The sequence below is a fragment of the Amblyraja radiata genome, chromosome 11, assembly GCF_010909765.2.
Source record: "Amblyraja radiata isolate CabotCenter1 chromosome 11, sAmbRad1.1.pri, whole genome shotgun sequence".
NCBI lineage: Eukaryota > Metazoa > Chordata > Chondrichthyes > Rajiformes > Rajidae > Amblyraja > Amblyraja radiata.
Window position 1 is genome coordinate 7,278,321 of NC_045966.1, and position 12,585 is coordinate 7,290,905.

At 44.9% G+C, this 12,585-nt stretch overlaps 1 protein-coding gene across 2 annotated transcripts in view; it reads left to right on the forward strand.

The window, feature by feature from the left end:
* The window catches only part of LOC116978244, an 88,278-nt gene that overhangs the window by 63,420 nt on the left and 12,273 nt on the right, over positions 1 to 12,585 (forward strand). For both annotated transcript variants that reach the window (XM_033029243.1, XM_033029242.1), the window contains one exon: positions 6,809 to 7,015. In XM_033029243.1, the coding sequence (XP_032885134.1) occupies positions 6,809 to 7,015 (207 nt within the window). The remainder of the gene's footprint in view (positions 1 to 6,808; positions 7,016 to 12,585) is intronic.

Here is a 12,585-nt window from a genome sequence, read left to right on the forward strand (position 1 = left end):
CCTGTTTCCATGCTGTATGACACTGTGACTCTGTGACTGTGGTACCCTTTATCCCTTATCTCAGCACTGTGGTCGACGTGATTGTATTCACGTGTAGTCTTTTCTCTGACTGGATAGCACGCAAATCTTTTCACTGTACCTCAGTGCACGTGACAATAATAAGCGAAACTAAATTAAACTGAGCAGGCCAGGCGGCGTCTGTGGAGGAAATAGACAAACAATGTTTTGGGTCGGGACCCTTCTTCACTCTCTCCACACATACTGCCTGACCCGCTGAGTTACTCTAGCACTTTGATTTTTTTTCCCTCAATATTCCAGCATCTGCAGTTTCTTGTGTCCCTGAACTTTACTTTCCATGTTCTTTGGTCAAATCTAATGGAACCATATAACCATATAACAATTACAGCACGGAAACAGGCCATCTCGGCCCTTCTAGTCCGTGCCGAACACGTATTCTCCCCTAGTCCCATCTACCTGCGCTCAGACCATAACCCTCCATTCCTTTCCCATCCATATAACTGTCCAATTTATTTTTAAATGATAAAATCGAACTTGCCTCCACCACCTTCACTGGAAGCTCATTCCACACAGCCACCACTCTCTGAGTAAAGAAGTTCCCCCTCATGTTACCCCTAAACATCTGTCCCTTAATTCTCAAGTCATGTCCCCTTGTTTGAATCTTCCCTACTCTCAGTGGGAAAAGTTTATCCACGTCAACTCTGTCTATCCCTCTCATCATTTTAAAGACCTCTATCAAGTCCCCCCTTAAACTTCTGCGCTCCAAAGAATAAAGACCTAACTTGTTCAACCTTTCTCTGTAACTTAGTTGCTGAAACCCAGGCAACATTCTAGTAAATCTCCTCTGTACTCTCTCTATTTTGTTGACATCCTTCCTATAACTAGGCGACCAAAATTGTACATCATACTCCAGAATTGGCCTCACCAATGCCTTGTACAATTTTAACATTACATCCCAACATTACATCCCAACAGAAAACATCTTTCTATGAGATGACTTAATGTCCTCATTCACCTGGTTAATAAAAGATAAATGACGACAAATATTTAGAAGCAATTACAGAAAATGAATGCAGCACGGGGAGGTTCTTAGAAAAATCATAGCTGAGCCTTCAATGAAAAACATCAAATTTGAAACATCTTGAACTATTAAATTCCAGTGGTTATTTTGCTCAACAAATATTATAGAAAATGAAACTTCAAATTATTTAGTGAATAGTTCAATTTTGCTTCTCGTTTATGAGTCTGGAATCAGTAAAAAGTAGCCTTGCAATTATTGGATTACCTCAGAAAAAAACCCCAGCGACTTCACTAATTCCTTCAGGAAAGGAAATCTGCCGTCCTTTTCCTGTCTGGCCTCGTGGCGACCTTTGTCTCCTTCAATTAGAGTAGGTTCCCCATACAGAGTTCCACCTCTCAGAGCGGTGTCAAAATGTTGTTACCAGATGTCAATTTACACATTTTATGTTAAACAGCTGCATTTTCATGTATTCTGGCCCCGAAACGTTAACTCGGGCAAGAGGGCCGCTCCCTCGATAGTTTGATTTATATTCACGTGTAACAAGGTACAGTGAAAAGCTTGCTATCCAGTCAGCGGAAAGACTATGATTACAATCAAGCCGTCCAAGGTGTACAGATACAGGATAAACGGTATAATGTTTAATGCCAGATAAAGTCCAGTAAAGTCCAATTAAAGATAGATTGAGACGAGCACAGTTTAGAGTATGAAATGCTGCTGTTGGCGTAGAGGTTTAAAATAGTGGAGCGACTGTAATGAATGATTGCAGGACCACTTTAGACTTTAGATCGCAGAGAGGCAGCACGGAAACAGGCCCTTCGGTCCATGCCGACTAGCGATCACCCTGTACACTAGCACTATCCTGCACACTAGGGAAAGTTTACGATTTTTACCAAATCTAATTAACCTACAAACTCATATGTTTTTGGAGTGTGGGAGAAACATGGAAAATAGGTGCAGGAGGAGGCCATTCGGCCCTTCGAGCCAGCACCGCCATTTATTGTGATCATGGCTGATCGTCCCCTATCAATAACCCGTGCCTGCCTTCTCCCCATATCCCTTGACTCCACTAGCCCCTAGAGCTCTATCTAACTCTCTCTTAAATCCATCCATGTTACCAATGAATTTTCCACCAGCTTCACGTGTCCAATGGATTAGTTTTGTTGCACGTTTTTGCACACTAATAGGAAAGTTAGAAATCGATTCACGATGGAATTTTTTGTTCTTAATAATTCTACCAACAAAATGGCGGTGTGGAAGGGGTTAAGGTGATTTACTATTCACTCTGAAAGCAATCAGAGGAGCTGTCAGTCAGCTAGTCTAAGAAGTGTCCTGACCCAAAATGTCACCTGTTCATATCCTCCAGAGATGTTGCCAGGCCCGCTGACTTACTAACCTCCAGAGATGCTGCCTCACCCGTTGAGTTACATCAGCACTTTGAGTTCCAATCAAGATTGCAGCATCTAATGTGTAGGAAGGAATTGCAAATGTTGGTTTAAACCGAAGATAGACACAAAATGCTGGAGTAACTCAGCGGGACAGGCAGCATCTCTGGAGAGAAGGAATGGGTGACATTTCGGGTCGAGACTCTTCTTCAGCCCAGCTTATTGTCTTGATGTGGCAATTGGGGCATTTCAATGCCTTCGAAACATTACCAAATCTCTGGCAAATCAGCTAATGTAACCAAGGCAGCAACCTGTTCTTGTATTGCCTACTGTCCAGCAGGTCTCTCTGGAAGGACTTAGAAACTTTTGTGTGTCAATGGCAGGAAGGAGATATTTCCAAACCCAATTCTTAAACGCCCGGGATAATCCAGAATGAATGTTTCTTGGGGGTACCTCTCATTGGTCTTTTATTAAGATAATAAGAAACTGGGGCAAATAGGCCAAAAAACCTCAGAGGACTTCTTGGGCAGCATCGATGTGTTGGGCCGAAGGGCCTGTTTTCACGCAGTATGACTCAATGAGTATAAAACAAAGCACCCATTCAATACTGCAAAATAGCTGACATCCAGTTTCTGGGAATATACAGTGGCTTGCAAAAGTATTCATACCCCTTGAACTTTTCCACATTTTGTCACGTTACAACCACAAACGTAAATGTATTTTATTGGGATTTTATGTGATAGACCAACACAAAGTGGCGCATAATTGTTCAAAGCTTGGGATATTTTTTTATAACCTAACCCTGCTTTAAACGTCTCTACAACTTTATCCCTGACCTGTCTGGTGTGTTCCTTGGGCTTCATGATGCTGTTTGATCACTAATGTTCTCTAACAAACCTCAGAAGCCTTCACAGAACAGCTGTATTTATACTGAGATCAGTTTACACACAAGTGGACTCTATTTACTAATTAGGTGACTTCTGAAGGCAATTGGTTGCACTGGATTTTATTTAGGGGTATCAGAGTAAAGGGGCCTGAATACTTTTGCACACCACACTTTTCAGTTTTTTATTTGTAAAAAAATTTGAAAACCATGTATCATTTTCCTTCCACTTCACAATTATGCACCACTTTGTGTTGGTCTATCACATAAAATCCCAATAAAATACATTTACGTTTGTGGTTGTAGCGTGACAAAATGTGGAAAAGTTCAAGGGGTATGAAAACTTTTGCAAGCCACTGTATTTCCTTGGTTCCTTAAGCAAATGGCAATCTATTATCTCAGTCTTAAATTATGCTCAGGGATTGAGCATTGAACACTGAGTGGAAAAAAAAATCATCTTAAATCTAACTAACAAACCCCTCCTGGCCAAAAATTAAGGACCACAGTGGTGCAACAGTACAGTTGCTGCCTCACAGCGCCAGAGAACAAACGTTCGATCCTGACTACGGGTGCTGTCTGTACGGAGTTTGTACGTTCACCCTGTGACCTGCGTGGGTTTTGCCCGGGTGCTCTGGTTTCCTCCCACCCTCCAAAGACGTACAGGTTTGTAGGTTAATTGGCTTGGTGTAATTGTAAATTGTACCTTGTGTTGTGCGGGGATCGCTGGTCGCCGCCGACACGTTGGGCCTGTTTCCGCGCTGTATTTAACCTAGTGAGGTTATTCACATCCAACAGAGTGTATATTTCATGCGACATCAACTGCAACCCTAAAAATTGTAACCTTATGCCCCTGTTCCACTTAGGAAACCTGAACGAAACCTCTGGAGACTTTGCGCCCCACCCAAGGTTTCAGTGCGGTTCCCGGAGGTTCCCGGAGGTTTTTGTCAGTCTCTCTACCTGCTTCCACTACCTGCAACCTCCGGCAACCACCTGCAACCACCTGGAACCGCACGGAAACCTTGGGTGGGGCGCAAAGCCTCCAGAGGTTTCCGTTCAGGTTTCCTAAGTGACACAGGGGCATAAGTTAACATCACAGCATGAAAAATTAATTTTCATCGTCAAGCAATTTGTGTTGTGGGATGGGTAAAATTCCATCAGGTGTTTCTTAACAACTACTCACGCATGCACACACACACATACACACACATACACCCACTCTCGGGAAATGTTTATTATCTTCAGAGACAAACAGGTTACAGAAGATAACAATTATCACCATGGGCCATAGCATTAAATATGTCTCATACAAAATAATTGTGGGCTGAAGCATTAAAACATTTCCAGATGCTGATAATCAAAAACAAAAGTAGAAAGAAATGCAGGAAGAGCTCAACAGGTCAGAGAGCATCCACACAAAGTCAATCTCTCAGGTCAATAACTCTTTATCATCATTATTATGTTTGATTGGTCATCTTGACCAAGACACAAAGCAGCTTGATTCAAAAAGACACTACAATCATAATCCCGGAATGAATGTGAAAAGAGTGAAAGGGATTTATATATCAATGAGTTCAACTTGAAATAGAGTTGCATTGAATTCTCCTTGAAATTTCATCGATTTATTACAAGTATAATATGGTGCAACATAACTCTGGAAATTAACCGTTTCAGAACTGGGTGAGGGCTGTGGAAAGATATGAAGTAGGTATATTCTTTTTCTTTTCTGTTCTGTTTTTTTACCTTCCCCTTTTTTTTCTATTTCTTTTTTTTGCTCTTCCTTTCTGGTCTTCTCTTTTTTTTCTACATCTTTATGGGCTCTTTGTCTCTACCTATCCACAAACTACTAATTGCTAACTTCTGGGGCTAACATCACTACTTTCCTAATATGCCCCTGTCCCACTTAGGAAACCTGAACGGAAACCTCTGGAGACTTTGCGCCCCGCCCAAGGTTTCCGAGCGGTTCCCGGAGGTTTTTGTCAGACTCCCTACCTGCTTCCACTACCTGCAACCTCCGGCAACCACCTGCAACCTCCGGGAAACGCACGGAAACCTTGGGTGGGGCGCAAAGTCTCCAGAGGTTTCCGTTCAGGTTTCCTAAGTGGGACAGGGGCATAAGTGGAACAGGGGCATTAATCTCTTCTTTTTTCTTCTTTTCTTGCGTCTATTATTTTTCTATTGTTAAATTTAAAACAAGAAGTTGTACACGAAATGTATTATGTTATATGCCAAGTTATAAGTGTACATTGCTTCTAATAAAAATATTTTAAAAAAAATAAACATTATTATCCTTGAAAGTTAAGGCTGCATTGCTTCAGGTTTATAGCGAATAGTGGCCATTTAGGCTTTGAGGGAATTGGCTTGGTTTTATATGAGAGACACAAGGAACGGCAGATGCTGGAAACCTGAGCAAATCGCAAAGTGCTGGAGGAACTCAGAGGGTCAGGCGGCATCTGTGGAGGGAGTGGACCGGTGACTTTTCGGGTCGCGAACCTGGAATGGAAAGGTGACTTTCGGATTAGGACCCTTGTTCGGACCCTAAGGAAGAGTCCCGATCCAAAACGTCGCTTTTCTCTTCTCTCCACAGATGCTGCCTGACCCGCTGGGTTCCTCCAGCATTTTCTGGTTTTATGTTAGCTTTCTTGAGTCACAATGTCAAAGTCAATGCGATGAACTTCAATAGAAGCTAAAAAGTCATCTGTGTTCAAATATGATTCTCCAAGGGGCAGCACGGTGGCGCAGCGATAGAGTTGCTGCCTTACAGCACCAGCGAGCAGGGTTCGATTCTGACTACAGGTGCTGTCTGTGCGGTGTTTGTACATTTTCCCTGTGACCGTGTGGGATTTCTCTGGGTGCTCCGGTCTCCCCCCACACTCCAAAGACATACAGGCTTGTAGGTTAATTGGCTTTTGTAATTTACAAATTGTCCCTACTATGTACAGTATGTTAATGCCAGTGTATGGGGTGATCGCTGGTCAGCACGCGCAAATTTATTTTTAGTTAAATTTAGAGATACGGTGTGGAAACAGACACTTCGGCCCAACCAGCGATCCCCGGGGGTGGAAGATTGCAACCTTCACGTGGCCGCCCTGTTTCGACTAATGCAATCAACTCGACGTGCACAAACAGAAGATCAAACAGAACAAGTTGGCCAACAACTTTAGGCTGTGCACGCCACACCACAGAAGAAGAAGCGATCCCCGCACATTAACACTATCCTACACACACTAGGGATAATTTATAATTTTACCAAGCCAATTATTCTACAAACCTGTACATCTTTGGAGTGTGGGAGGAAACCGGAGCACCCAGAGAAAACCTACGCAGGTCACGGGGAGAACGTACGAACTCCGCACAGTCAGCACGCGTAGTCAGGATCGAACCCAGGTCTCTGGTGCTGTAAGGCAGCAAAGTCTACCGCTGCGCCACCTTGAACCTTACTATTTAAATCTGTGATATTGGTCCATGCCCCCACAACAGCTTTAACTAACAATTGATTTATTTCAGAATCAGATGGTAATTTTGCTCCGGAGAATAGATGAGAACTGGTACGAAGGAAAGGCCCCTGGGACAGATCGGAAGGGGATATTTCCTGTCACATATGTTGAAGTGATTGGAAAACAACCAGGTGATCACATGTGCCACCGAGATCACACGCCAACACCTGCAAGTCATTTGAATACAGAGGTGGCTTCACAGAGGTCTTTACATCAGGTAAGATGGCACAAGGGATATCTGTTTTAGATGCTAGCTGAAATGCATGAGTCTGGAGAGTGGTGGGTGACTGAGGAGTGGGGTAAGTAGTGGGGGGACAAAGGAGTATAAAATAGCCACAGCATAAAACTGCACAGGAACAGGCCCTTTGGCCCACGATGTCCATGCTGATCATGAATCCAATTTAAACAAATCTCCTCTGCCTGCACGTGATCCACATGCCTCCTTTCCCTGAATATCCATGTAAATAGAAAAACAATTGAAACAAAACTAAAATAGAAAAAATAGAAAATAGGTGCAGGAGTAGGCCATTTGGGCCTTCGAGCCAGCACCGCCATTCATTGTGAACATGGCTGATCATCCACAATCAGTAACCCGTGCCTGCCTTCTCCCCATATCCCTTGATTCCGCTAGCCCCTAGAGCTTTATCTAACTCTCTTTTAAATTCATTCATTAAATTTGCCTCTACTGCCTTCTGTGGCAGAAAATTCCACAAATTCACAACTCTCTGGGTGAAAAAGTTTTTTCTCATCTCAGTTGTAAATAGCTTCCCCTTTTTCTTAGACTGTGGCTCCTGGTTCTGGACTCCTCCAACATTGGTAACATTTTTCCTGCATTTAGCTTGTCCAGTCCTTTTATAATTTTATATGTTTCTATAAGATACCCTCTCATCCTTCTAAATTCCAGTGAATACAAGCCCAGCCTTTCCAATCTTTCCTCATATGACACTCCCGCCATCCCGGGGATTAACCTCGTGAACCTACGCTGCACCGCCTCAATGAGAAAGGATGTCCTTCCTCAAATTAGGAGACCAAAACTGCACACGATACTCCAGATGTGGTCTCACCAGGGCCCTGGACAACTGCAGAAGGGCCTCTATACTCAAATCCTCTCGTTATGAAGGCCAACATGCCATTAGTTTTCTTCACTGCCTGCTGTATCTATCTCTCTCCTGACAGCTCTATTTACACATCTCCTTATCTGTCAACCTTTCATCTCCATTTCACCTAGCCTTTGCCACTTACTTCATCCATTTGCAAATCAAAACTCACTTGTATCCACCTATCACTCGCCAAGCTTTGTCCTCCCCCCAACTCCCCTTTTCAGCTTTCTATCCCCTGATCCTATCAGTCTGAAGAAGGGTCTCAATCCAAAACGTTGTCAGTCCATGCAACTGAGCCATCCTATCACCAACTAGAGAGAGGTCCTAATTTACCATCTACCTTGTTGGAGACCCTCGGATTATCTCTCATCGGAATTTGCTGGACTTTATATTGGACTAAATGTGACACCCTTTATCCTGTATATGTACACTGTGGATAGATGCACACAGTGTAATCATGTATAGTTTTTGATTGTCATCATGCTTGATTGTAATCATGTATAGTCTTTCCGCTGACTGGATGGCATGCAACAAAAAGCTTTTCACTGTACCTCGGTACACCTACCGATAAACTAAACTAACTCATATCCCACAAACTAACTAATATTCCCTCCACAACTCCCGCCTTAACCGCTAAGTACCTCCAACACCATAAGCACCAAATAAAGCAAATCAAAGCAGGATATTTGCAACACAATCCAGCAGTTATTTTACAGAGTGTTCAAGAAGGAACTGCAGATGCTGGAAAATCGAAGGTACACAAAAATGCTGGAGAAACTCAGCGGGTGCAGCAGCATCTATGGAGCGAAGGAAATAGGTGACGTTTCGGGCCGAAACCCTTCTTCAGACTGATAGGGGGTGGGGGGGGGAGAAGGAAAGAAAAAGGGAGGAAGACGAGCCCGAGGGCGGGGGGATGGGAGGAGACAGCTCGAGGGTTAAGGAAGGGGAGGAGACAGCAAGGGCTAGCAAAATTGGGAGAATTCAATGTTCATGCCTGCCGGACGCAGGTTACCCAGGCGGAATGTGAGGTGTTGTTCCTCCAATTTCCGGTGTTGCTCACTCTGGCAATGGAGGAGACCCAGGACAGAGAGGTCGGATTGGGAATGGGAGGGGGAGTTGAAGTGCTGAGCCACCAGGAGTTCAGGTACGTTCTCGCGGACTGAGCGGAGGTGTTCGGCGAAACGATCGCCCAACCTCTGCTTAGTCTCACCGATGTAAATCAGCTGGCATCTAGAGCAGCGGATGCAGTAGACGAGGTTGGAGGAGATACAGGTGAACCTTTGTCGCACCTGGAACGACTGCTTGGGTCATTGAATGGAGTAGAGGGGGGAGGTAAAGGGACAGGTGTTGCATTTCTTGCGGTTGCAACGGAAAGTGCCCGGGGAGGGGGTGGTATGGGAGGGAAGGGAAGAATTGACAATGGAGTTATGGAGGGAGCGGTCTTTGCGGAAGGCAGACATGGGGGGAGATGGGAAGATGTGACGAGTGGTGGGGTCACGTTGGAGGTGGCGAAAATGGCGGAGGATGATTTGTTGTATTTGCCGGCTGGTGGGGTGAAAGGTGAGGACTACGGGGACTCTGCCCTTGTTGCGAGTGCGGGGATGGGGAGAGAGAGCAGTGTTGCGGGGTATGGAAGAGACCCTGGTGCGAGCCTCATCAATGGTGGAGGAGGGGAATCCCCGTTCCTTGAAGAGCGAGGACATTTCCGATGCCCTGGTGTGGAACGTCTCATCCTGGGAGCAGATGCGGCGTAGGCGGAGGAATTTGGAGTAGGGGATGGAGTCCTTACAGGGGGCAGGGTGGGAAGACGTGTAGTCCAGATAGCCATGTGAGTCAGTGGGTTTGTAGTGTATGTCGGTCAGAAGTCTGTCCCCTGCAATGGAGATGGTGAGGTCAAGGAATGGTAGGGAAGTGTCGGAAATGGTCCAGGTGTATTTGAGTGCCGGATGGAAGTTGGTGGTGAAGTGGATGAAGTCAGTCAGTTGTGTGTGGGTGCAGGAGGTGGCCCCAAAGCAGTCGTCAATGTAACGGAGGTAGAGGTCGGGGATGGGGCCCTGGTACGTAGTGAACAAGGATTGTTCGACGTACCCGACAAAAAGGCAGGCGTAGTTGGGGCCCAAGAGTGTGCCAATAGCTACGCCTTGTGTTTGGAGGAAATTATAGAGATCATGAAGGTTTGAAGAAGGGTCTTGCCCCGAAACGTCTGCCATTCCTTCTCTCCAGAGATGTTGCCTGTCCCGCTGTTACTTCAGCATTTTGTGTCTATCTTCGATGGTCTATACAGAACAGTATTGAGGAAATAAAGAACCTCATCAGAGTACCTCAGGCTATCTTGACCTTGCACAAAACATGATTCCCTTTATCCTGTATCTGTACACTGTGGACAGCTTGATTGTAATCACATATATTATGTCCACTGACTGGATAGCTTGCAACAAAAACAAGCCTTATTCCCCCAGGCTTGTTCTGGTCCCATCAACTCTGTGGGAAAGCTTTTACAGGTGTAACCAATTCCCACTGTATTGCTAACATATTATCTCCACAAGGATCAGCCAAGTAAAGAGAATAGCAGAGGGGAACAATTTGTCCTGAAACTGTTAAACATTCTGCGAATCCTATAACCAGAAGATGTAAGCTGAAAGAACTCATGGTTAGCCACAAGAATTCTGTCCGTCTAATATTTTAAGTTCAGTTTAGTTTAGTCTAGTGTAGTTTAGTTTAGAGATACAGCGCGAAAACAGGCCCTTGGGCCCACCGTGTCCGCGTCGACCAGCGATCCCTGCACATTAACACCATCCTACACACTCTAGGGGCAATTTACACTTATACCAAGCCAATGAACCTACAAACCTGTACATCTTTGGAGTGTGGGAGGAAAGCGAAGATCTTGGAGAAAACCCAAGCAGGTCACGGGGAGAACGTACAAACTCCATACAGACAGCACCCGTCATCGGGATCGATCCCAGGCCTCTGCCGCTGCAAGCACTGTAAGGCAGCAACTCTACCGCTGCACCACCAGCACAGAGTCAATGCAAATTTGCCCACCCACACTGACAAGAATCAGAGCAAAGCAATGGTATTTTAAACAATTTCACTGTTCTAATTTTGACACCATGGTTGTGAATGATTCATTGACTGAGTGTGAAGATTTAAGATCGATGATAGACACAAACAGCTGGAGTAACTCAGCGGATCAGGCAGCATCTCTGGAGAAAAGGAATGGGTGACTTTTTGGGTCAAGACCCTTCTTCAGACTGAGAGTCAGGGTTACCTATTCCTTTTCTCCAGAGATGCTGTTTGTCCCCATAAGTTGCTCCAGCTTTTTGTGTCTATCTTCGGTCTAAACCAGCATCCTTTGTACAGATATAAGATTGGTGTTTGCTCTTTTTAACTCCATATTGAGGCCAGCCTTGGTGTTGACTGTGGATCAAACTGAAAGTAAACACATTTAATAAAGAGGGCTTGTGCCAACAATTGGTTGTGTGCTAAAGTGCACAGCGACTGTATTTCATCAAGTCGTGCTTGTATCCGGTTTATGACTGCCCATCTGCGAGCAGTGGTATGAATATTGAAGGAAATAGGAATAGTGTTTGCTGAACACCTCCGCTCAGTCTGCCTAAACCTACCTGTTCTCCCAGTTGCTCAACACTTTAACTCCCCCTCCCATTCCCACACTGACCTTTCTGTCCCGGGCCTCCTCCATTGTCAAAGTGAGGCCCAGCGCAAATTGGAGGAACGACAGTTTAAGAATAAGGAGTAAGCCATTTAGAACGGAGACGAGGAAACACGTTTTCTCACAGAGAGTGGTGAGTCTGTGGAATTCTCTGCCTCAGAGGGTGGTGGAGGCCGGTTCTCTGGATACTTTCAAGAGAGAGCTAGATAGGGCTCTTAAAAATAGCGGAGTCAGGGGATATGGGGAGAAGGCAGGAACGGGGTACTGATTGGGGATGATCAGCCATGATCACAGTGAATGGCGGTGCTGGCTCGAAGGGCCGAATGGCCTACTCCCGCACCTATTGTCTATTGACATCTCATATTTTGCTTGGGCAGCTTACACCCCAGCGGTATGAATATTGACTTCTCTAACTTCAAATAACCCTTCCTTTTCCTCTTTCTCCATCCCTCCCCCATCCTAGTTCTCAGTCTGAAGAAGGGTCTCGGCCCGAAACGTCACCCATTCCTTCTCTCCAGAGATGCTACCTGTCCCACTGAGTTACTCCAGCATTTTGTGTCCATCTATGAATATGAATATTCAGGCTGGATGCGTGCACACATTTCCAACAAACATGAGCTGCCCTTGTTATGAAAAATGGTGTAGCTGATATATTATTCCAATCCATTGCTTCACCTCCAGCTATTTTCATCTGGATATTATCGCCCCGGAAACTTTGATTTGCACAGAGAGAGATTTTGCTCGTCCTGCACTGCAGTTGGTTGCCTTGCTAATATTTTACATGGAGACAACATTTTACTTAGGCGCAGTGGTACAGTTGCTGCCTCACAGCGCCAGAGACCCAGGTGCTGGATTGAAGGGCCGAATGGCCTACTCCTGCACCTATTGTCTATTGTCTATTTACTGTCGTCATGTTAGCGGAGGCTATAGACATTCATATTGATTGATTGATAATTTATTATCACAACTGGCATGCCACAGTGAAATTATTTGTCTTGAATACCATACATATGG